At 35.9% G+C, this 26,537-nt stretch overlaps 1 protein-coding gene across 2 annotated transcripts in view; it reads right to left on the reverse strand.

The window, feature by feature from the left end:
• Nucleotides 1-815: 815 nt before the first annotated feature.
• LRRC49 (leucine rich repeat containing 49) overlaps nt 816-26,537 on the reverse strand; it is a 127,891-nt gene continuing 102,169 nt past the window's right edge. The window contains exons 12-16 of one of the 2 annotated variants that reach the window (XM_032624009.1): nt 18,405-18,642; nt 16,784-16,969; nt 13,588-13,697; nt 7,172-7,325; nt 816-1,520 (exon numbers count right to left, since the gene is read on the reverse strand). In XM_032624009.1, coding sequence (XP_032479900.1) covers nt 1,317-1,520; nt 7,172-7,325; nt 13,588-13,697; nt 16,784-16,969; nt 18,405-18,642 — 892 coding nt within the window. In that variant the 3' untranslated portion in view covers nt 816-1,316. The remainder of the gene's footprint in view (nt 1,521-7,171; nt 7,326-13,587; nt 13,698-16,783; nt 16,970-18,404; nt 18,643-26,537) is intronic. The other variant, XM_032624011.1, reaches the window with a different exon arrangement.

A 26,537-nucleotide genomic window follows, 5' to 3' on the forward strand; every position in this document is an offset into this window, starting at 1 on the left:
GTGCAGATGGGTCACTAAACTGGGAGCTGAAGTGCTGAGATGCAAACCCAGGACCGTGACACTTAAAAGGCTACGTTCTGAAACATCATGCTAACCTCCTAAACTTCAGCACTCCTTCTTGGGGGAGGGTGACCACGAGCTCTTAAGGATGTAGGCCTTTCTTAGAACTGCAAAGGCAGCTTACCTCACTTCCTTTCGAGCATTTCCGTACGGCTTTGTTGTCCCGTAACTTCTGTTCTCATTTTCCCACATCCTGGTGGTACTGCTGTGATAGAGTTGCCCGGTAAAATCTGAGAAAATTGGAGAATGCCTAGTTATTGGCCTGTAAGATTGTGTTTCTAAAGTTGTATCACTTCTGGCTATGGTAATGGGCTCCAAACACCCTCCTCACCAGCAGGAAGTATGACAACACCCGGCTTACATCTTATTTACCTGTCTGACCTTCAACTGGAATTAGAAAAATTAGAAACTTTCACTCATAAATCCCTAGTGATTTTGAGGTACAGGTATACATGCCTACCTAAAAAAAGAGCCTTAGAATAGCTAACAACAGAAAGAAACACGATTCAGAGAAGCAGACTTAATGATTAGTCACATTTTACATACACTCAGGATCTCCTAAGAAAAAGCATTTTCTTCCTGTTCCAGTTTTGACTCATTTTCATATCTTCTGCCTATAGTGACCCCCCAGGACCCCCTTTGGTGCCCTGAGGATGCATCCTTAGAATAATGAGGCCTCTTCCTATATAAGTGAAGAGAAGGGCACCCACTCAGCTAAAGAGAAACATATAATAAATATGACAATTCTGACCGGATTAAGGAGGCAAACACATTTTCTTTTAAACTAATTTATTAATAAGTTTATTCTTCACTCATAAAAAAGAACATTTTTTGGCTTTGAAATAATGACATAAAATAAAGAGGCAAGTAACTAAAAATTATCAGCTGAAAGTAGATAGAAGCAACTCATGCTGAACCATGAGCAAACACTACGTGCTTTGGGCTATAGCAGGGGCACCAGTTAAAAGCAAGAGCTGAAGATGCGGGGCCCATTCAAGGCCCAGGCTATCTCTAAAGACTGCTTAGTTCCCAAAGATTGCTTGGTCAACATACATAGGAAATGACTCCTCCCTTTGCCTCTCTTTCCTTCTTTCCTTCCTAACCTTTAACAACAAGAACAGTAGGCAATAATGCTTTGACGCTAGTCTTTCTAGTTTGTAGGATAGCGTTGTTGTTGTTTTAACATGTTTAACCTGCATATTTTCAACCTTCAAAAACATAAAACTGCAAAAATCAGCTGTAACTAAAAGCCATTTCTATTTTTGGTCAGTTATCTGCTGTAGGCAAAGCTTCATATAGGAATTTTTATTGCGGATCTCCATGACTGCGTCCCTAACAAGCTCAATGAACATCTGTGGCCAAAGCTTCTGCAAAGCCTCATTTTTCATGTTGATTTCTGTGGCTTCCTTCACAAGATCCTCAATATATATCTTGCAGAATTTCTTTTTTTCCTTTATTTCCTGTTAAAAAAAAGAACATTTTACAGTCAATCATAATTAATCCCAAAACCAAAGCAACAATTACCTGAACCAGAGAAACTTGAAATAATCTATTCTGACCCCCACCCCTCATAGCAGGAAGACTTTCCTAGACACTCTGGACACAGAGCTCTGCTTGAGTAAAGACAGCAACTGGGAGCTCACTTCTTTCCAGTCCACTCCCACCTCCGTGGGACAGCTCTGTTAAAAATGTATTTCTTGGCAGCTGTAGGAAGAAAACTTCCAGGTGAACTAATATGAAACCCATTTGCTAATTGTGGGGGGGAAATAAAGATTTTAAACTACAGTTAAGAAAAGTGTTTCTTTATTGGAATCACTGGATCGTAACAACTATTTCTTCATCGATAGACTTTCTCCTTTCTCAGTGAAAGTAGTTTACTTCGCGCAAATTAACTGAATGCATAGATTCATGAGGTCAGTTAATATCCATATACATATTTGAAATATCCATACTCTGAATTCACTCTGTATTTTAGGAAAGCATGTAGTGATGCATTACACTGACTTTTGTGGCCAAGACCATTTGGACAAAGTTGGGAAAAAGTGTACAAGGAGGAAGAGGACATATATACAAGCCTGGGACCCAGAACTTGGCCTTCAGAAGAGACAGTGTTCCCACTCAACTTCTGGGTCTGGCAGTCTGCAAATGAAAAACCTGGGTTCAAAACACAACAGAGGAAGTTTTGGGCCGGAGGCTACTGGGGCACTGGGCCTCGATATCATCCTAGAGGCTGAAACAAAGCCATTTTGATTAATGCAAAAATTCAACATTTATTTCGGCTGTTGATACTTTGAGTATCTAGGCATGATGATGGAAAGTGCCATAATATATATGGAAAAAATCAATGGAATTGTTAAGATAATCAGAATTATAGAAGAAGCAATTCACATAAATAGAGGAAGAAAGAAATAATAAATGTCAATGAGTCAATAGGTTTAACTACTTGTAAAAGGATATACTGAAACCTCCAACTCAAATCAAAACACCAAAATAATTTTAAAATAGCTAAATTTAAAATATCAACAAATGTTGCCATTAAAATAACACTACAGAGATTTGTAATCACAAGGAAAATGCTTACATTATAATGTTAAGTGGAAAAAGAAAAATACAAAATGAAATTTTGATAGAGGTTGGGTTACATAAGTGTATGTATTTGTCAAAACTTAGCAACTGTACTCCTAAGATTTACATTTCATTGTATATAAATTTTACCTTAAAATAAGAAACTATATGAAATACTGAACTCTAATGATCTGCATGCTGAATTATTTAGGGAGAGGTGTGGTAATGTGTGCAATTACTTTAAAATAAATTTTAAAAATAAGGTGGATTGTTGATGGATAGAGGATGGGTAAATGCATAGATAAGTGACAAAGCAAGTACACTGTACAGTACAATACTAAGAGTAGAATTTAGGTTTGGGTATTGGGTGTTTACTGTAAAATTCTTTCAACTTTGTTGTATGTTTGAAATTTTCATTTAAAAGTTACAAAAATATATAGAAAATTAATAAAAAATATACTGAAGTGTCATTAAGATTGGCTTTGGGTATTGAGACAATGAGTATTTTTTGCTCCTTTTTTCTATTTCTCTTCCTTTTCTAAATTTTTACAATTTATAAAACAACAAAATATGTTTTAGATTCTTGATTAATATAAATTAACGGTGAGTCCCAAGTGTCACTAACTTCCTCTAACAGAGGCATATTTTGGAAATCTTCCTATGACATGTAAGATTTCTCTATGTAATCACTCACCATTCAGGGATCAACAATGGCCTACACATGTTAAAAGCTTAACTGAAAGAAATGAAACAGTAAATCAGTGCTGAATGAGATGTTTAGATGGCAAATACAATCATTGTTCAAAGAAGCGAGAGCCCTTTGTGCTGGGGTGGTCAAGAAGACTTCAGGAAACAGCATGATATACTGTGAAGGAAGCCAAGGTCAGGAATCAGAAGGTGTGAGTTCTAGAGGCAGTTCAGTCAGGATCTCACCATGTGAGCCTCAGTAGTTCACCTAAGTTTCCAGTTTTCCTTACCTGTCTAAGAACATGACTGGATTCTTTAAAGTCCCTTTCAGCTCTCCGTCCATCTTAAATCTTTTTTTTTTTTTTTTAAGGTGTTGGGGGTAGGAGTTTATTTATTTATTTATTTTTGCTGTGTTGGGTCTTTGTTTCTGTGCGAGGGCTTTCTCTAGTTGTGGCAAGCGGGGGCCACTCTTCATCGTGGTGCACGGGCCTCTCACTGTCGCGGCCTCTCTTGTTGTGGAGCACAGGCTCCAGACGTGCAGGCTCAGTAGTTGTGGCTCACAGGCCTAGTTGCTCCGTGGCATGTGGGATCCTCCCAGACCAGGGCTCGAACCCGTGTCCCCTGCATTAGCAGGCAGATTCTCAACCACTGCGCCACCAGGGAAGCAAGCCCCTTAAATCTTTTTTAGAATGAGTCAGGAGGTTGAATGAACAACTACCAAGCAACAGAATTATACATGTCATATGTATAATGAAAGGGTCTGCTTACCCTGATTTGTGAGAAAATTACTTCAAGTAATTCCTTTAACAACTCAGGATATACAGAGGAGAGAGAATGAGCACTTTGTGTTGCAGTGATTTAAATATTTTTTAAGAAGTGGTGAATGCTAGGTTGTGAGTCGAGAGGAAGTGATTAAGGGACATGGGCAAGGTCTTTCAGGCAATAAATAAGTGGTGGAATCATGGGCTCAAATCCAAGTCTCCTAATGGTGTAGTATTCTTTCTATAATGTTATGTGGCTTCAAGTTTTTTCTTTTCCCTTTGATATTTCTCAAAACAGTAGTCAACATTCGCTGTCTTTACTTCTTGATTGGTTATTTACTGCTCAAACCACTTTAATCAGGACTCTGCTTATATGACTCCATTGAAACTATCCCTGTTTTGACTAAAAATGACTTCTACTGCCAAATTTATCAAATTTTTCCCCTCTAGTTTGTGCCTTTGGGATTTTAGAAAATCATAGCCTACCCAATCAAGGTCATAGTTTCATCTGTTTTTTAAATGAGAACTTTAAAGGTTTGCTTTTCATACTTGGGTTATTTGATATGGAGTTAATTTTTCTTGTGTGGTGTGAAGTAGGGGGTCTGTATTTATTTCTGATTTGATATTCCATTTCCTCAGTAGCATTTATTAGATAGTCTGTTTGTACTAGTCTGCAATACCTGCTCTCTGTAGAAAGTTTTCCTGTATACGTGGGATAGTTCTGGCTATTTTGTCCATGGGTCTATGTATCTATTCCTATACTGCCTTAATTACTACAGCTATCTATCCAATTTCTAACTTTCCTATTTATTGAGTTGAAAAAATTAAGGACAGATGTTGAATTGTATGAAATGCCTTTTGAATATCTATAGAAATAATCACAAATTTTTACCTTAGATCTATTAATAATTTACTGATATCAAATATTTCTCACATTCCTAGACTAAACCATACTTGGCTGTAATGTTTCATTATTCATTTAATGTTCTGCTGTATTTTGCTTGATATAATTTTTTAAGGATTTTCGCATCATCAATATTCTTAGGTATTTGGTCTGGCTTTTCTTTTTTCTGTGCAGTCCTGGAAGGTTTGGATTCAATGTTACACTGTCTGACTTTAAAAAGTGAAAAAGCTTTCCTCTTTTTTAATACTCTTGAACAATTCAAGAATTATTGGAATTGTCTGTTCCTTAAAGAGTTGGTAGATTTCTCTATGAAACTGTTCTTGTTTTGCAAGCAGCTCTGATATTTTTCTAAATGTCCTTTATTGAAATCAGTATTAATTTTTGACTCCTAGAACTGACTGCTTTCAGGAAGACAAGGACTCATAATCCTGCCAGCTTGGCTTTCATCTTCCCTCTTCACAACATCAGGAAGCTCCTATTTGCCAAGGGATTAAATTCAATCTCTTTCCCCTCTTACTACCTTCCCAGTCTCATCTTCTAAAACCATCTACCTCAGTCTCTGTGCTTCAACAGCAGTGAACTGCTTAAAGTTCCTGGCCCTCTCCTTATCTAATTTATGCTTCCATGTCTTTTATTCGTACTGTGCTATTTCCTAGAAATGCCCTTTTCCCTTTATCATATAGCTATATTTTATCCTTTAAGATTTCAGGAAGCTTCTTCTCTAGAAAGCCTCTCTTGATCAGGATAAGCTATCCCTCTTCTACTCTCTTGATGCAGTGATTTACATTTATCCCTGCACATGTCTATCACCCCCATTAGAATGTGAGATCCATGAGGATAAGCACAGTGACTTCTTACAGCCCAAGTATTATGTGCGATCGGTGCTCAACAAATGATTTTTGAATGAATGAAAGTATGACTATAGAGAGGACCTCAAGGAACTGACTTCAAGTATTTGAAGAGTTTTCATAAGAAAGACGTGTTCTCTTTTCTACGTAAGGCAACACTAGGATCACTAACTGAAAGTTATTAGGAGGCAGATTTCAGCTTAACGTGGGTAAGAATTTCTTCACTGTTAGAGTTGTTCAGTGATATGCAGCTACCTCAGGAAGCAGCAACCTTTCTTCACCAGAAAAATTTAAAGCAGAATCTGAACATTTTTCAGGATCATATAAAAATATTGTTGCACTGAGTTCTCAAGTATTTTTCAAGCTATAATCCTTAGAGCCCTATGGGTTCCAGAAAAGATGCTTCAGGACTGGGGGTGAAGTGAGGGAAAGGAAAAGAATAGAAGCTCTGAACTCCATCTACAACAAGAACAGCTCTGCTGTTTTTCTTTCTTTTGAAATACTGAGTTTCCAGCTACAATATGGTTTGAATAAAGAATCTCACAGCTGTTATAAAACACTTGAAAAATGTTTGGCCATTTTGTGTATACGTATATATACCCACACCATATATATATATATATATATATATATATATATATATATATATATATATATACACACACACACACCACTTAGTCCCCTCAAAATCTCTTGTAGAATCTTAACTTTCTATTGTTATTTAGATGACTTGTTTCTTCAGCTTTCTCTGAGTTCCATCAAGGCAGGCACTGCATGGTTTTCTTCTGTGTAGTTCTGCAGTACCCTAACACAATATTCCCTCAGTAAACTTCTGAATACATAAAGGAATAAAGAATTGGTTCCAGCTTTTCTGTCTAAATAGCTACAGTGGAAACAGAATAGGTTAAAATGATGTGACTAAGAACACAGAAGGTAATGGTGTAGGAGAATAAAATAGTGAATTAAAACATCAAGGACCTAGGCAAAGAGAACAGAAATGGAGGTTCTGCTGTGTCTTCTGCCAGTCCAGCACAGGCTAGTTAAGTACTCAGAGCAAGCCTATATCACTTTTCTTAATTCAGAGAGATCTGGACCTACTTTGGTCTAGATTTTTGGTACCTACTTCTTTTGAACATTTTTTTTTTTTCTGCTTAAATATATTGAAACTATGGGTTCTACTTCTCCCTAATGCCTTGGTGCCTACTCTCCCCAGCCCTGTATATAAGGCTGGCTAACATTCCAGAACAAAAAAAGGTTATCCTAACTGATTAGGAGAGAAACGTACAAGTCTCAAGCCATTTGGGATTTATCCAGACAATAGGTTCCAAAGATAATGACAGTTTTACCTCTAGCTTTTCATTATAAAAGTCTCTTGTGGTATAATTTAGTGTAGCACGATTTGTGCTTTCTCCCACAAGTCTCTTGCTATCATTATTTTCTTCATTGACAATACCAGGTTTTTTCCCTTTCGTTTCTAGAAGATACCGGAATTGCTTCTTCCTGTAGAAAGACAGTAAAGAGATTTAGAGAGTTATTTATGTGATTTGTGAAAATATGTCCAGTTTTTGTTGACTTTAGAGGGTAGCATATGCTTTTTTGAATATCTGTTTTATGAGTCTGAGTTTTTTTAAGTCAGTTCACTACCCCAATCTCTCTACTAATTAAGCTATACAACTCAAATTCTTTTGTTTCACAACTACCAATCATCAACAAAAACATGTCTCAAGCATTTCTAAAGTGAAAAAACTCTAAAAAAAATAAAATAAAACTTAAAGAATCACAGAGGACCAACCCTAATTACACATGTAGTAGACCAAACTTTCAAAGTCTTTATATCCCATAAAACATGTTAGTTACACATCTTATAAATCACACAAATAGTTCATAATTCTATTATGCAGCTCAGTAGTATTGCCCATAGCTAGAAATGGAATGGAGGGACTCCCCTGGTGGCGCAGTGGTTAAGAATCCGCCGCCAATGCAGGGGACGTGGGTTCGATGTCTGGTCTGGGAAGATCCCATATGCTGCAGAGCAACAAAGCCCATGCACCATAACTACTGAGCCTGAGCTCTAGAGCCCGTGGGCCACAACTACTGAGCCTGTGCGCCACAACTACTGAAGCCCATGTGCCTAGAGCCCGTGCTCCACAAAAAGAGAAGCCACCACAATGAGAAGCACACGCACCGCAATGAAGAGTAGCCCCCGCTCACCACAACTAGAGAAAGCCCGTGTGCAGCAAAGAAGACCCAATGCAGCCAAAAATGAATAAATAAAATAAATAAATTTATATATATATAAAAGAAATGGACTGGAATACTGGTTTAAGTTTAGGTAAAAACAAAACACAAAAAACCCAAAAACCTCTAACTGTTATCATATCAGGGTAAGATCTTACTAGGAGGTAAATAATGAAACAGGAAGCTTCGTTTGATTATGAAGAACAGAAACAGTGCTCATAGCATCACTTGCAGACCCATAAGCCTAGAATTCCAGAGGACTGCAACTCATCCTTCATGAAGGTCACTTTCTGGTTTCTACCACTTAGTGTGTCTCTCAGGGAAGTGATATAAATACTTTACTATGAACTGTGAACTGAAGATTGGGAGCAGAAAAGGAATATATCTTTTAAAAATGTCTTCCTTTTCCCAATTTAAGAGTATAACACGACTGTTTTAGAAATTATAAGGGGTACGCATTTTGAAAAGTATAAAAAAATAGAGTAAAATCACCCATAAGTCTATAGCATATAAATCTATGTAAATCATTAACACTGTTCACATTAGACATATTTCTTTGCAGGCTCTTTCTATAAATTTTTGTAAAAAGTTAAGATCATAATTGCAAAGCAATTATACTCCAATAAAGATGTAAAAAAAAAAAAGATCATACTAAACAACGAGTTTTGTATACTGTTTTTGCTTAATGGTATATAATAAGCATTTTCTGTGTTATTAAAATTAATATTTTAATGAATGAATAAAATTCAGTTGTGATATAGATCAATTTACATAATCAGTCCCTTTTACTGGATATTTCAGTAGCATAATTTTCTCACTCTTAAAAAGAAGAAGTAACATATAGGTATTTATCTGCATTTATTTTATTGATTTTTAATTACAAAAGCAATATACAAATTATCCATCACTTTTATTAGTCTTTTCAAATAATCAATTTTTCATTAATTATGTTTTTAATGTCATTATTTCTTTTCTTTAACTTGCTTCAGGATTATTTTGCTATTGTTTTCCTAACTGCTTCAGGTAAATGTTTAGCTCATTCATTTTCAGTCTTTATTCTTTCCTAATGTACCCATTTCAGGGCTAAAATATTTCCATTTAGCACCACGGTAACTTGATCTCACAAGTTTTGAAATGTGGTATTTTTTTATTACATTTCAGTTCAAGGTCGTTTCAAAATTACATTATAAAATTGTCTTTAACTTGTAGTTTATTTAGAAATACATTAATTTCCAAATACATGGGGATTTCCTAGCTAACATTTGTAACTGAGTTAAAGTTTAATTGCATTTTGAATGGAGAGCACAGTCCATGTAAATCCTTTGGAATCTGTTGACATCTGCTTTCTGGATAGTATTTGATCAATTATTATAAATAGTCCATGTATGCTTGAAAAGAATTTGTGTTCTGCAGTTGTTTCGGGTAATGTTCTCTAAATGGCTAAGTCAAGTTTGTTAATCAGGTTGTTCAAGTATTTTACATCCTTTTTCTATTAATTAATCAGAGGTATATTAAAACTTTCCACTGCAGCTGTGGGCTTGCAGTAATGTCAATTTTTGGTTTATAAGTTTTTAAGGCTAAGCTTATAGGTTGCAGACAAATTAAATTAGCAAATTGATATTTCTGGCGAACTGAACCTGTTATCACTTGAAATGATCCTCTTTATTTCTAGTATTGCTTTTACCCTTAGTTTATTTAGTCCTCAATGGCTACTTTGTTTTTATTTGGTTAGTATTGATGTTGTTTATCTTTTACCACTTTTTTACTTTCAAACTTTATGTAACCTTATGTTTCAGATGTGTCTCTTTTCAACAACATACAGTTGAACTTCCTTTTTTTTAAATTGAGTCTGACAATCTTTGACTTTTAACCAGAACAATTAGTACATCTGCATTTTATCACTGAGGTAGATTTGGTCATAATTAATGGCTCCCTTGAATCCATGCCCTTTACAATATTATTTCACAGTTAGGTAAGTATACCTCCGAGCCTCTTAAATCTTGCTCTGTGACTGTGACCAATAGAATGTGGGAAATCATGGTGTACCAGTTCTTAGCCTAGGCCTCAAGGGGCCTTGCATGTTTCTGTGCTCTCTTCAAACCCTGCCTTTGCCGTGAAAACAAGCCCAGGAAGATTTCTGGTATATGAAAGACCATGTGGAGCAGAAACAAGCTGTCCTCAGTAAGGTCTTTATAGACCAGCTTACAACTTCTCAGACCCCCCAAAAGTGAGAGAGCTTAGGGAAGATCTGCAGAGCTGCCTATCCAACTCAGGTGACTGCAGATGCATGAGGTCTGGAGCTGAGAGCAGAAGAAGCACCCAGTTGACCTATAGACTCAGTGGGAAAATGTTTCTTGTTTTTAAGTCACTGAGTCTTGGTACAAGTGTAATTGCTGATATACTAGTATTTAGGTTAAATCTAACATCTTATTTTCTTTCTATTTGACCAAATATTCTATGTTTCTTTTCCTTTTTTCTTCTCCCCACTTCTCACCCCTGCCCTGACCTTACTAGTTTGGGAGCTATATACTCTTTTATTCTTTGGTTACCAAAGAAATTACAACATGCACTCTTAACTTACTAACATTTAAACTTAATTACTATATCTTCATCCTAGATAATACAAGGACCTAGAAAACTATAATTCCATCTACCCCTCCCAATATATATACTACTATTGTAGTGTATTTTAATTCTACATTTTAAAATCTCACAATACTATTACTGTTGCTTTATATAGTCAATGTTCATTTAGTTTTATCCCACAAATTTAATACTTTCCTTGCTCTTTAGCTCTTCCTGCACCTCAGAATTTCTATCTGGGATCAGTTTCTTTCTGCCTTAATTATAGGCTTTATCATTTACTGCAGGAATACTGATGGGAAATCTCTTAAGTTTTGTTTTTATTATTTTGTTTTAAAATGTCTTTATTTCACCTTCATTCATTGTTTTAAGGTTTTTATTTTAATTTATTTATTAAAAATTGTTTTTTTTTGGCTGTGTTGGGTCTTTGTTGCCATGCGTGGGCTTTCTCTACTTGCTGTGAGCAGGGGCTACTCTTCGTTGCAGTGCGCTTCTCTTGTTGCGGAGACGGTCGCTAGGAGGGCAGGCTTCAGTAGTTGTGACATGAGGGCTCGGTAGTTGTGGCTCGTGGGCTCTAGAGAGCAGTTGCTCCGTGGCATGTGGGATCTTCCCAGACCAGGGCTTGAACCCGTGTCTCTTGCATTGGCAGACGGATTCTTAACCACTGTGACACCAGGGGAGTCCCTTTCACCTTCATTCTTAAAAGACTTTTTTGCCTGTATGGAATTCTAGCTTGGCAATTAATTTACTTCAGTACATTGAACACATTCATTACCCTGTCTTCTGGCTTCCACTGTTGCTGTTATGAAGTCAACTGTTGATGTGCACTCCTTTGAAGATAACCTCTCTTTTCCTGGTGGTTGAAAAATTTTTGCTTTATAGTCAGTGTTCTGTGATGTGACTAGGTGTAGATTTCTTTTAATTTAACAAATTTGGAATGGATGAGTTTATTTAATGTGTAGATTAGTGTATTTTATCAATTCTGAAAAAATTCTTTGCTGTTATCTCTATCCCATGCTCTCTATTGTGTCTTTTTGAAACTCCAAACATGTTAAATCTTCTAAGTCACTCCATCTTCAAATTTCTTAACCATTTTTCCATATTTCTTTTTTCTTTGTTCTGCATTTTGCAAAATCTTCTCTAGTTTATTTCCCAGTTTACTGATTCTCTTTTCAGGTGTGTCTAATTGGCTGTTAAACCTCTTAATTAAGCTTTAATAATTATGCTTATTATATTTTTCATTTATAGAAGTTCCTTTAGTTTCCCTTCAAATCTGATGGATCACTTTTTTTAAATTTCCTGTTTTCTCCAGATATTTTCAACCTTGTTTTTTTATACCATGAAATATTGATATACTAGGCATAGTCATTTTATAATCTATAAGTGATAATGCCAAATCGAAAGTATTTGTGGGTCTGTTTCTGTGGTCTATTTTTTTCCTGCTAGTTCTTATACATGGTGCTTTATTTCCTTGTGTGCTTGGCTATTTAAAAAAAAATTCTTTTCATTGTGTGTTGGTCATTGTCCTTAAAAATTATCCATGGGGATTATCTGAGATAGGATGAGAGTACCTTCCTCCAGACAGAAGGTGCATTTGTTTTTACCAGGTATCTAGAGATAGTAATGTTTAAATTTTGAAATCATTTTAAACTATGCATGTATTATAAACTCAGGCTGCAAATTTACCTGAAGATTGGCTTTGGTTATAATTTCTTAGAGACAACTCTGCTCCTTTTCTCCTCACACCAATGCAATCAGAACTGAACTAAGTGGGGAAGTAAACACACAAGATACCCATTTTGTTGGTATAGATTATAGTAGGGTAGCATGGCTCTGGAGCCAAGTTTTGGGGAGGGGAATGGGGAACTTCCTGATCCTCAAAGTAAAAAGTGGTATGATCCTGGAGGGCGAGGTCAGGACAAGCCTCCTGATCACCCAGCTCCCAGACTATAGCAAAGGTAGCCGTTTCCTTGGTGGACTGGTTCTGTGGTATCATTCTGAGATCCTTTCCAGGCCCAGTCTAGAGACGGCTTCCCTATTCCTTCCAATGATTCTGTAGATAATTAATTTCTTATATATCAATTGTTTTCTCCTTACTCTAGCCAGAGTGAATTATCTATAACTGAATCATGACTAACACACCATCTTTGACTTTTCTCCTTCTATCTATGCCACATCCTGTCAGTCAGTGTTTTCTGTCAGGTACACGCCTTCGAAGTACTTTTCAAATTATCCTCTTCTCCATTCTCACTGTCTTAGTTCAGACCCTTATAATCTCTCTCCTGGACTACAGACTAGCCTCTTGATTGGTCTCCATTCCTTCCATCTCTGTCCTCTTAAATGGCAGCCTTTCTAGAACATGAATCTAATCACAGATTGTTGTGCTTAATTAATTACAAAGCACAGTATTCAGTTTTGTTTTTCATGGATTTCTGGGCTCTTCAAAATCAGATCACAATCAGTCTTTCTACCTTCATCTCCTATCACAATTCGCAATCATCCTATGCTCCAATTATATTGAACTATTTACAATTCCTTGTGCCTTTGCAGATCTCTTTCCCTCATACCCTGTACCTGAAAAAACTCCTATGTATTCCTGAAGAACTAGAAAAATGTTACCTCCTTTGTGAAGACTTCACCAATGTTTTTCCAAAATGTAGTGTCTCCTATGCTCCTACAGCCCTGTCTTATAGTATCTGAAATGTCTTTAACTTATTAGCTTATAAGCTAGTAAGTTAATTTATTAGCTTATAAGCCACACAAGAGCAAGAACTTTGTCTTATTCATCTTTATACCTCCAACACTTTGGAGAGGGCCAGACACAAAACAAATTTAGGATGTTTGTGGGATGAGTAAATAGCACAATTAAGAGGTGTGTGGAATATAGTTCTTTTTCTAGTGCAACAGTACTTCTATAAAAACTATAGAAATTAAAGGTTACCTGGCATCACCCAGAATTGAAATCAGATGGTACTGGGGTAATTCAGAAGATGCTACATGTGCTAGGATTCCAAAGAGCCTTTCAGCCATTATCATATCATTTTGCGTCACCTGAAGAGATATGAAGGAGAAGGGTCAAAAATGACATTGCCTCTTAGCTTGATGTAACTAACATAATTCCATAGAAATTTCCAGATTAAATATTTTTAGTCCAGAAAAATACATTCTCCTGGGCTGTAAGAGGAAAGTGAGTTCTCATTGATATTTCTCTTTCTTCCTTGCACTTGATTAAAATGAAGATGTATTGATACAAATGTGGCCCATGGTGATGGATGATGGCTGGGAAGTGAGGAGTTAGCTCTGACTTAGAAGCCATGGTTCCTAAGGATAATACTTGAGACACCTTAAATTCTTAATGAATTTTTTTAAAAAATCCTATAACTTCTTTGAGTAGAATGATTTAGGGGGAAAAATCTCAAGTGTCAATGGAATAGATTGACTTTAATAATGTGTCAAAGGTAAGACAAGGTGTTGTTCATACATTGTTCCTAAAAGGATAATTTTGTCCCTTTCTGAGGGAATGAACATTGGATTAGGAAAGGCACTCCTATTCGTTCTGAAATTTTGTCCGCCTTTCTCCCCACAAGGAATAGTCTGTCACAGATGTATTCCCCATGAGGGCTCATTCCTATGTTAACCAAGAAACTACTAAAAGCAGGACTTGTATTAATATCTGGGCATATTTTTAAATATAAAGTTAGGTTGCTTGCATTTTAAATACTATTAGATTGTCAATATAATGCAGTGGTTCCCAATCAGGGGCCATTTTGGCCCCTAGGGAACATTTGGCAATGTCTGGAGATGATTTTGGTTTATCGCACCTGGTGGAGGGGTGTTACTAGCATCTAGTGGGTGGAAGCCAGGGATGCCGCTAAATGTCCTACAATGCACAGGACAGTTCCCACTATAAAGAATTATCTGATCCAAAATCTTAACAGAGCATTTGAGGTTGAGAAACCTTGGTATAGTTAAAGTTTGCATTTTTAAAAACTTTATTCTTTACACTAGCTATAATACACTACACAGGAATTTCTGGAAACTAAATCCATAATTCACAAGCATCTTATACACATGAATCAGTGCAGACTGACTCTTTCCCTTCCCTTCCCTAGACTTTCATAGTTAATGAGGCTGCTGCTCCCTGGAATCCGTCCTTCAGCTGACAACTAAGTTGTTTGGTCTAATATAGTCACCTAGTGGCCAGTGCCGGGCACTACTCCATCTTTTCCTCTTGATGCTCATAATTCAATTTAAGTCTCCTCAAGCAATATCATTCTCTCTTATACAAAGAGAAGTAGAGATATAGTATAACATTATTATATATTGTCAAGGATGAGATAAGCAGTTTTATTTTAGGTCTTTTATTAAAGGGTCAAATATCCCTGGCATTGACATTTTCGGAACTTTAAATAAGAATAAATTACGTTGGTTCTTTCTCATTCTTCTCTACTTTATACAATTATATTATACTATTACTTTCTATCTCAAGGTTTTATAATAATTATTACATTTCCAGTAGTGATCCACATTTGGGTAAATACACTATTTAGGGTTAATTGAGATAACCATTTGGCCATTAATGAGGGAGAATTACTCATCCATAGCAAAAATAACTATTCTACTTCCAGTGTAGGCTAGCTTTGGAAACTTTTGGAATTAATTATTAGATCTGACCAGTGACTCACAGCCTCTCTGGGGAAGTACCAAGAGGGTACATAAAGCTGAAACAAATCTCTTGAGAACTAGCTGGAGAAATTAATAGTCATCTGAAGGTCCCAGGTTTGCCCTACATCTTCAGCAGATGGCTGATACTGTGGTCATGGGCCTACCATGGTTGATGCAAATTTCACATGGCTTTTGTACAATGACCCAGAGACCTCCAGTCTCCTAATGGTATGCTGTAGCTTCGGAATTTTAGGCTAGAGTCACTTACAGTGTATCAGCTGCAGGGAAATACAGTTGCTATTACCACCACGCTAGCAAAGTTGATTATAGCTCATCTTACAATAAGGAGGTCTGAATGTTAAGAGATAATCACAATACTACTAACAGCATATTAGAGATTTTTTCCTTTAGAGGATTATTTAAATTCAGTTCTGGAATTCCACAGTAGAGGAAGAAGCATAGTTTCTCTCTTTTCTTCCAAAGTAATATTTAAAGAGAACATGATCTTTGGATAGCTGGGGGATTAACCCTGTGACAAGCTTAGCAGAATCAATCTGAAAAATAACTCTTTACTAATAATTTTCCAGTTATTCAGGCTCCAGGCACAATGCAGATATTCCAAGAGCATCTGCTACAAACTATTAACAAAGCAGTCCAGACGTTTATGGACTTATGCTTGTTTTACTTCCTTTTTCACTCATCTTTATCTTCTTTTATCTTTCCTCCTTGCTTATTTCTCCTTCTCATCTCTTCTTTCTAAAATCACTCTTCTTTCCCTATGTACATTCTTTTTTTCCATGTTATTCTTCCCTTCCCCTACCACAATCCTTATGAATTGACATTTAGTATCACTTCCCCATACCATTCTGCATGTCAGACAGTCTGTAAAGCACTCTGAAAAATACAAAGATCACATTACTTACAGAAGTGGGTTTTTTTATTTTAAACTATTATCCTACCAACACTTTACTTCTCTGAATACTTACAAACTATCAAAAAAGTATTTACTATTCACCATCATCTGGTTACTATTTTATTTTCAAAATTGTCTAGTACCTTAGAAGTTTTTAGATAAATAGTTTTAGCTTTTCAACATTTTAAATGTCAAGATTTTTTTTTAGAAAAACATTATTTCTCAAAAGTTCTATCATGGTTTTATACATAAATTATTGGCCATTTTTATGACTACTTCCCCTAAAAAAAAAACATTTTTTTTTTTGTTTTTTTGTTTTGCAGTACGCGGGCCTCTCACTGTTGTGGCCTCTCCCGTTGCGGAGCACAGGCTCCGGACGCGCAGGCTCAGCGGCCATGGCTCACGGGCCCAGCCGCTCCGCGGCATGTGGGATCTTCCCGGATCGGGGCACGAACCCGTGTCCCCTGCATCGGCAGGCGGACTCTCAACCACTGCGCCACCAGGGAAGCCCCTAAAAATGAATATTTTAATTCTACAGTTGACTTCGTGTTTAGCTTACCTCTGTTCCATTTATTTTCTGCATATTAAAATGGCTCAGTCTAAACAGAACATAATATTTCCAGAGTGTAAAATTGACAACTGGATTTCCTTGAGGATCAACTGTCAGCTGGTCAACTCGACGGAGTTGTGCTAGTGCATTAAATTGCTGCAGCGTTACAAGATTTGTTTCCTTGAATTTAAGGTGCTACAATAATAAAACAAAAAAAGAGGTGAATATTGAGTTTAACCATCTTAAAACATTAACATTAAAGCTTCACTGATCATTCCCCAAATAAATGTAAACTTTACGCTTAGCTAATATGTTTCCAATTACATTAAACCAACTGAATGTATTAAACTTACATAAACTTTAATCCACCTAATGCAAAATTATTGATGGAATATATTAATCCATCCAATATTGGATTCAGAGTGACTTCCCTTCTGCAAAGGATATCCCCCTATTTATTAACAACCTAAGAGTCTTAAAAATTATATAAATACACAATAATTCAGACTCTTCCAGGCATTACAATGATTTTATATGCTTTACACTGAGATGAAATCTACAAAGGAAAGATCAGAAGTAAAAATTTCAGAATTTTATAAATGCAGGGCTCACACAGCGCTTCTGAGAAGAACTAGTTAACCATTATTACTTTTATCTTGCTAATTACTATGTAGGCTACTTAAACTGGCTACCAGAAAATAAAATCACTAAAACTGAAATGCTAATATAAGTGTTCTGTCTGTGAATTTGGATGATCTTTTCTAAACATACTATCTCCACTTCTATCTTCTTTAGGGAGGATGATATAACAAAAGAAAAAAAAACACTTAATAAAGGGTAGGTGAGGGAAATCACTTGGCTGACAGAAAAACACAATGATAATAAAAATTCAGGAAAGAATTCATGGAAATCACAGTTTCTGCAAATTCACACTAATAAATAGTACAATAATACTATAATTGGAAAGGGCTAATTTCTCAAAGTAATTTTTTTTTTTTTTTTTCTTTTGCAGTACGCGGGCCTCTCACTGCGGTGGCCTCTCCCTGTTGCGGAGCACAGGCTCCGGATGCGCAGGCTCAGCGGCCATGGCTCACGGGCCCAGCTGCTCCTCGGCACATGGGATCCTCCTGGACCGGGGCGTGAACCCGTGTCCCCTGCATTGGCAGGCGGACTCTCAACCACTGCGCCACCAGGGAAGCCCCTCTCAAAGTAATTTTAATGAGCTATTAAAGTTATTTTAAGTGTTGTTAGGGGACTACTGTAAAAATTATACGTAAATATATATGTCCCATTAATACCAGGTACAATAAATGAATATATAATATACAGTTGGGTGAGGTCCTGTTGAAAGTTTTACAAAGTAGAAATATATAATTTGAATAAAATTACATTAGCTCGTTATACTCCATAAAGAAGCATTTTCTAGAGAGATAATTTCCAATATTTACAGAAGACTGCAAGGCCATTTATGAATGCTAATTTAAATCTCAGATTCAGAAAATCAACACAAGAACTTAGTCTCCCTGCCAGACAGAAACTGCAGAAATAAAAGGTAAAACAGGTCTTTGGCCTGAATATAAAAGTCATGACTGAGAAGAATTCAAACATACAACTAAAAGAAAATGTTTACCAAAGAATTAGGAAACTTAATCCTCAATTTGGGAAGCACTTGGACGATTTCATCAAATTCTATGAAAGTGAAGGACACTGTTGTCACCATTCCTGCTGTTTGCACGCTCCAATTCCGATCCAGACATTCCAGCGCTCCTGAGCCATACAAGGAAAGTGTGTCTCCATCCACTTCGACAAGGTGTGTGTCTGTGACAGATAGACCTTGTAAAGCACTGGTGAGTCCTGAGTCCAGAGACCTGGAAAACCCAACATATAATTTTAAATGAAAGTTTTATCATGCAAAGTAAATAACAGATTATAAAGACCTGTTGGAAAGGTATTTGAAATTGTATATTCACTCTTTTTCATTTCAGTAATTAAACCCAGAGCACCAAAGATTAATTTTCAATAGAATATCCACAAGTTTTGTATTCTTCTAGTCATGTACTTTAATTCAAAAAGAGGCACATGTGAACAACAAAAATACCACTTTTAAACCCAAATTATTTATATCAATGAAAGATAACTGATATTCTATATAGTTTTAAAACAATCCATTTAATATATCATAGATATCTTTGCATGTGAAAACAAATAGGTTTTTTCCTAATCTACGAAGTATTCCACTGTCTGGCTGAAAAAAAACTGTATTTTAAAAAATAATATTTCTATAGTAAGAACCATGTAATATAAAACTACGTTTATAAAACACTTGGGAATTTATATAATAACTGCTAAGAATAGTTTCTCTCTCAGAAGCTGGATTAAAGGGTAACTTTGACTTTCTATTTTTGAATATTTCAATGTTGTTTGAAATTTTGCAAGTGTATATATATTACAGTTATAAGCAGTAAAATCAATGAAGATTTCCTCCCCATTTTGAAATAAGAAATGATAAATCCACTACTGACTCTATGTGTGTGTGTGTGTGTGTGTGTGTGTGTGTGTGTGTGTGTGTGTGTATATATATATATATATACACACACACATACAGATACAAAATAACTTCACATATCTACTGAATATGATCATTGTTATTATTTTCAGTTAGAGCCACAGGCTTTATAAAAGGTTTCCTAAATGATAGCTCTTTGAAGAAGAAAAGAAATAGCTTGATCCAATTCAAATTTTCTACTTTGTGAATAGAGACATAACTATTTGTTTCACCCAATCTCAAAACTCAGTCGATGCTTGGTTTTTGTTCTATGGGTTTTCGTTCTGGAATTCTGCTGTCAGACAGTATTTATTTGCCCTTACTAAATATATTAGTGCTTTGCTCTCCTTTGGGCTCCTATGGAATTTTGTACACTCTTCCAATACATCACTTCTCATACTCAAACATAATTACGTGTTTACATTTTGACTATATTTTTTCAGCTTTGGGGCTCTGGAATCTATGAGCTTTTCACAACGGGCCTTTCACAATGTAAATGACTGCATTATTAAAGATCTTCAACAAAAGTTTTATAATGCCGATGCTGGGAGTAAGACTGACAAACCATCACCCTGTTGGTTTATCATGCTTTACTAGACTTACTGTACTTATTTCATATGCACCAGTTAACATGTAACACATTTGTTGACACAATAAGAAGCTGGGTAATGACATCAGTCAACTCTAAGTGAATATGCAACTGAGAAAATATAAAAGGACTGATTTCTGCCAGACTAGTGCTCAAGACAATGATTATTATATGACAATAATCAAACATTCAATGAGCAGTGGTGTGTGAATAATCTTAGATGATAATCCTATAAATGTAATGGCTGATAATATAGAACAAAAATAAGATGAGAATTAAGAGTTCCTTAGATTGTGCTTTGTGTGATAACTTTGTGTTGAGCTATGTAAAGCATATAATCATTTCTAGAATAGGATAAAGGATAGGAGTTACATTTCAATGCCACTGAAATAAAGAGGGCTTAATGAAAAGAATATATACCACTATTACAGCACTTAACCACACTGCACCGCAATTACCTGTTTCCTTGTCTGTCTCTCTTACTAAACATTGTGATCCTTGAGGGTTCACAGTTTGTCACATTCACTATAGTAGATCCAGCACCTAGCACAGTTCCCTAGCCCAGGTTGTGCTCAATAAATATTTCTTCAAAGAATTAATGAGACAATTATGAAGTTTCTTATGAGTACCTATTGACTCTTAAGAAGGGTGCTCCAATCATAAACTGTGGTTTGAGCAAAGGGACAAGTCAGTGACATAGTCACGGGCTAAGGGTTAGTAAGAAGGTTTCTGCAGGTGAGGCAAAGACCAATAATGAAGAAGTAAAGTCAAGGCAAGAAAAAGGTTTGCTAGTTGATGTAGTGATGCCTGATGGTCATGACATGCAACAAAAGAAGTTGAATCACAGCTATGCGCCAAAAACATGAATAAATCCTTTGAGAAGTTGTGTTGTTTTATATCATCTATTTGGAAGTGTCTTGTTTACCTTTTTCCCATATGATTAAAGGTTTAAGAATATAAACTACAAAATGAAATGTCTATTATTAGAAAAGGATTGTTTATTTTCTTTAAAGGTTTGTCAAGCAAACTGTTAGGAAAATAAGTGAAATAAACAAACCTAGCCTCAGCAAAACAGTTGTATAATTATAAAACAAAGCAGAAGTAATTTCTAACTTTTATAGACCTCACATGGACATTCAGTAACAACAAATGGCAAGTTTGCTGGGCTGTAGATAGGAAACCAAGCACCTATTAAATAGGTCATACAAGACCAAACCCATTTCAGTTATTTTCTGGATGAGGCTTGAGGTTAGCCTCAAACTCTGGCCAATATGGAATAGAGGAATCTGTTCCTCAGGGAAGGTGTGCTCTGATTTCCATAAAAAATAACTTAGGAAGTTTGTTCCCCATGTTTATATGCTGGGGATTGTCTTTCCAGTTTTCCCTGTGTGCTTAATAGATATGTCCACATCTTTTTAGTCAAACATACACACATATTATTTCATTTGCTCCCTCATTCACTTATTCACCAAACACTTGCTAAAAGCCCACAGGGCACTGTCCTAAGAATTCTGTCACAGGCAACCAACTCATCTGAATTGATAAGAACAATCAGTATAGAAATCATGTGCAAGTTTTTAAATATATCAAAACTCTCTTCACTTTTACTGGGCTATGTGCCCAGAAATATAACTGCTGTAATCATACTCTGCAGTTAAATTAATAAACACATGGGTATAATTTCTAAACTGAAATGACCTCAACCTCATTAAACAAATAGGTTAATCTGGAGAGCCTATTATGTGTCAGATATTGTGGTAGGCTTTGGGGATATAAAGATAAATTAATACTTATTTGTCCTTAAAGAGCTCCCAATCTGGATGGAGGGTGGAAAGCAAGATAAATGTATACATTAATCCTAATGTAATATTTATGTTTATTGTCATATAATGAATATTTAAGCAATATGCTATGGAAATGTAGAGGAAGAACAATTAATTCTTCTAGTGGGGAGAAGTTAGGTTTCAAAAGGAGGTAGTATTTGGGGCTTCCCTGGTGGCGCAGTGGTTGAGAATCTGCCTGCTAATGCAGGGGACACAGGTTCAAGCCCTGGTCTGGGAAGATCCCACATGCTGCAGAGCAACTAGGCCCGTGAGCCACAACTACTGAGCCTGCGCGTCTGGAGCCTGTGCTCCGCAACAAGAGAGGCCGCGACAATGAGAGGCCCGCGCACCGCGATGAAGAGTGGCCCCCGCTTGCCACAACTAGAGAAAGCCCTCGCACAGAAATGAAGACCCAACACAGCCATAAATAAATAAATAAATAAATAAAGCCAAGCATTTGAAGCCCTCAAAAAAAAAAAAAAGGAGGTAGTATTTGAACTGGTCCTTGAAAGATGAACAGTAGAATTTCATCAGAAGTAGAAGGAGGAAGCACACTTTAGGTAAGAAAAATAGAATAAATAAAGGCACAGAAGCCTAATTATATATAACATATTCAGTTAAGAACAATTTCAATATGTATGGAACACTGAAACATAGAAATTAAACACTTAAACATATGGGGGAGTAGAAGCTGAAAAGTCAGATTCTATCCCATAAGGTTGAGGAGCAGAAAAAGATTTTTAAATAAAAAAGTAACAGAACCATATTCAATGCAAGTTTTTAAGCATCTCCAATGTGCCATGCATGGAGCTAGGTTCTGGTGCTGGGGATAAAAAGATGAATAAGATATGTTCCCTGCCCTCAAGGACTTACTTGAGACAGATAATAAATTGCTGAACTTTGTGGAGGATGCAGCAGGGAGAGACTGAATGGAGAGAGATTAGTAGGAAGACCAGTGCAATAGTGTATAAGGGCAACACTTATGTTATAAGGGCATAACAAAAAAGAGGGTATCATGCAGTAGAAAAGGCATTGGCAAGAAAATCAGATAGAGCTTAGTTCAAACCCCAGATCTGCCAGTGATAAACAGATGACTTTTGGAGCAAGTTATTTAATTTCTTTGCAGTTTCAGTTTCTTTGTATGTAAAATGCTGATCATAATACATATTTTTTCAGAGTTGTTATTAAGACTAGAAATCATATTCTAAACAATACTCCGTGTTTAGTTCAATACATTTTAGTGACAATTATTAATAAAAGAAGAGAACACAGATATACCAGATATTTAAGAGATCATAAAATAGGACTTAGTGATTGTCGAGAAGGAAGGTGAGAGAGGATTCAAGTGTTATTCAAATGTTTTAGACTAGGTGATGGAGTCACCTGGTCTAGGTTTTACCCCTGTCTAGTTTAAATTTATGCTCTAAGAAATGTGGTATTCCTCTATGGAGGATCTATGCTTTAAAATTTGTTTCTCCATGAAGCCAAATACATTTCCATGTATATTTCCCTACTCAAGTATTATTTATGTAACAGTAGGCAGTTTGCCATCAAATAGGAATTCTCTTCAAGATCTTTACTGGTTAATTCCAAGTCCAAATGTTCATTTATCCAACTCAATCTTTATATAAGAATTAATCAGAAAACTATTCCATGCCTTCTTGATTAGTAGAGGACACTAAGACAGGGTGATTAACTTAATGCAACACAGTCATGAGTCCCTGGAAGCCAGGCTAAATGGAGAATATACTCTTAAATGCCTATATGGATAAAAAAGACAATATTTCAGAGGACTACAGGTTTTTAAAAAAATCTTTATGCATTCTTTTTTAAAAAAAGTCTTTATGCATTCAGAAAGACTTAAAATATTTAAGACTTAAAATATTTCATAAGTTTCTTTTCCCAGTGAATAAGTGGTGCTGATTCCTATAATAACGTATTTTATGAATTTCTATTACAACATTCATAGGTGTGGAAATTCATTTTATGCATTATATTTTATTATAGTAGTGTTGGCTAAAATACCACAGTGTTCATAGACAGGAAATGACCAAAAATAAACCAGCTTCACTGCATGCATCCAATGTAAGCAAAGAAAACATTACACCAAGTACTTTCCCATTTCTGGCAAGGGAAAGAAACCTGTAGTATGTCACTTTACTACAGATATGTCCCAAGTACAGTGAACAGTGAAATCATTAATGGGATATACCAAAGTTTTACAGAATTTCTTCTCTTTATGTGCCTGTAATCTTTTCATGGATACTTATTTCCAGGCGTTTAGTTATACACCCACAAGCCAAAGGTCACAGACATTGTAACACAAGAATTAGCCACTTTTTTGGCATTATGAAATACTAAAGACTATAAATGGGATTGTTGAAAATGGAAAATCTTATGAAGTATTAAAAAACAAATTGGAACCCTAAGGAAGAGACTTTGCGGCCCTCTGACTAGCTTTCTACCTTCAGAAAGAGCCAGGCTTATATCATTCCCAAGAGATGAAATTTAATTATATTTTTAAAGACTTACAGAGAATGTAGCTTCTAATATTTAAAATGTTTCACTCTGTGCTTTCAGATAAAAAAGTAGACAGAATGAGCACATGTGTTTGAAACCTCTCCCTCTAAGGCCCCATTAAAGTAATTGAAATGTTATACACACACAATAACAAGTAAAAAGGAAAGGGGGAGACAATCTTCAGCAAGAAGTTTCAACAAATTTCTGGAAGCTGGAAGGTGAAGAATTTTGAGTGAGGAAGAAGGACAAAGGAAGCCATAGCTTTGAATATGAACTGGAGACAAGAACAAAGATGGCAGCCAAGCTGCCCAGTAGAACTTTGGAAAGGAAAGAACAGAGATATGATGGAAGATGGGAATGAGAAGTGAGGGAGAGGCATTAATTGAAGATCTGCAAAAGGACCCTACTACCCACTCCTCCCACTGCCAATATAACAGTCAGAGGGGCATTGCAGTTCAGTGGGAAAAGGAAAGAATACTCAATAAATAACACTGGGGCAACTGGTTATTCCTAAGGGGAAAAACAAATTTGACATCAGCCTCAAATTTAAAAATCAATTCCAAGTGTAATAAAGACTAAAATATGATAGGCAAAATTTTAAACCTTTAGGAAGACAAAATGGGAGAATATTTTTATCATCTCAATGTAGTAAAAGATTTTTTCCCTTAAACACAATCCAAATGGGTAAACCATAAAAAAAAGAGATAATACATATTGGTATCTTCAAAATATAAATGACATTTAAAGTCAAAGAAATATATGATATTGCTTAGGGGGGAAGCAGAGAGTGAAAAGAGGGCCCAGGACCAAACTCAGAGGAATTCTACCATCTAGAGGTTGAGAGGATAGAAGTACTTGAGGATATGAAAAAGATGAATAATCCAAGTCAAAAGCAAAGGCTACTAGTAATATGATGTAAAATAATAAACTGTAAACAATGGTCCAAAAGGAAATAATGAGACTAAATTAGGTCAGGGACACAGAAAGCTTCAACAAGAGTGGATTCCATTCAAAAGACAAAAAAAGAAATTCAAAGAAATTGTAATGTGGTAAAGGCAGCACAAATTTCTTTGCTAAACAAACAAAAACAACACAACAAAACAGGCCATCAGAGACCCCAGATAAAAAGAAATTATGTAAGAAAGGCATGGCTCAAATACGAAGCAATCTGTCCCCTGCATTGGCAGGCGGATTCTTAAACACTGCACCACCAGGGAAGCCCTCAAAATTATTTAAAGGCAAAAACATATTTAGCTGCTGCCACATGGGCAAACATAGACAGACCAAAAAGACTGAGAAACAAAAGGCTGGGGAAGAAGATACTTAGGGAAAGTGGGACTTTGAGAAGCTCCTGTGTATTCCAGGGAATCTAGAGGGCAACACTTATGTCCACACTTACACTCAGAAAAGACCTGAGAGGACCCCAAACAATCACCTCAAACTGTGGAAAGACAAAGAGAGATTCCTGAAAGCAACAAGAGAGAAATGACTAGTCTTGTAAAAGGAATTCTCAATAAAAGTAACAGCCAATTTCTAATCAAAAACCAAGCAAGGCAGAAGGCAGTGGGATGACGCACCTAAAGTGTTGAAAGAAAAAAAAAAAACCTGTTAACCAAGAATTCTATATCCAGCAAAACTGTACTTCAAAACTCAGGGAGAAATTAAGACATTTCTAGATAAACAAAAACTGTGAGAGTTCATTGCTAGTACACCTGCCCTTTAAGAAATGCTAGAAGTCCCTTAGATTGAAATGAAAGGACCCTAGACAATAACTCAAAGTCACATGAAGAAATGAAGAATACTGGAAAAGGTAATTACACAGATAAATATAGAAACTGGTGTTACTGTATTTTTGGTTGGTAACTCCTCTTTTTTCCTGTAAGATTTAATAGACAAATGCATAAAATAATAACTATAAATCTATGTTAATGTCCACACAATGTATAAGGATGAAATTTGTGATAACAGCAACATAGAGGGGAGTGGAGCTATATAAGAGCAAAGTGTTTGTATATTATTGCAACTAAGTTGGTATTAATGCAAACTAAAATGTTATACATTAAGATGTTAATTGTAATCCTCAGGGTAGCAACTAAAACAAAAAACTACAAAATACAGAGTAAAAGGAATGAGAAGGGAATTAAAATGTTACACTAAAAAATCAAACACGAAAGAAGAAAGTAATGGAGGAATTGATGAACAAAGAAGATATACAAGTAGAAAAAAATAGCAAAATGACTTTCTCATTAGGACCTGATAGATTAAATTCTCCAATTAAAAGACAGA

The sequence above is a fragment of the Phocoena sinus genome, chromosome 2 (genome assembly GCF_008692025.1).
Source record: "Phocoena sinus isolate mPhoSin1 chromosome 2, mPhoSin1.pri, whole genome shotgun sequence".
Classification (NCBI taxonomy): Eukaryota; Metazoa; Chordata; class Mammalia; order Artiodactyla; family Phocoenidae; genus Phocoena; species Phocoena sinus.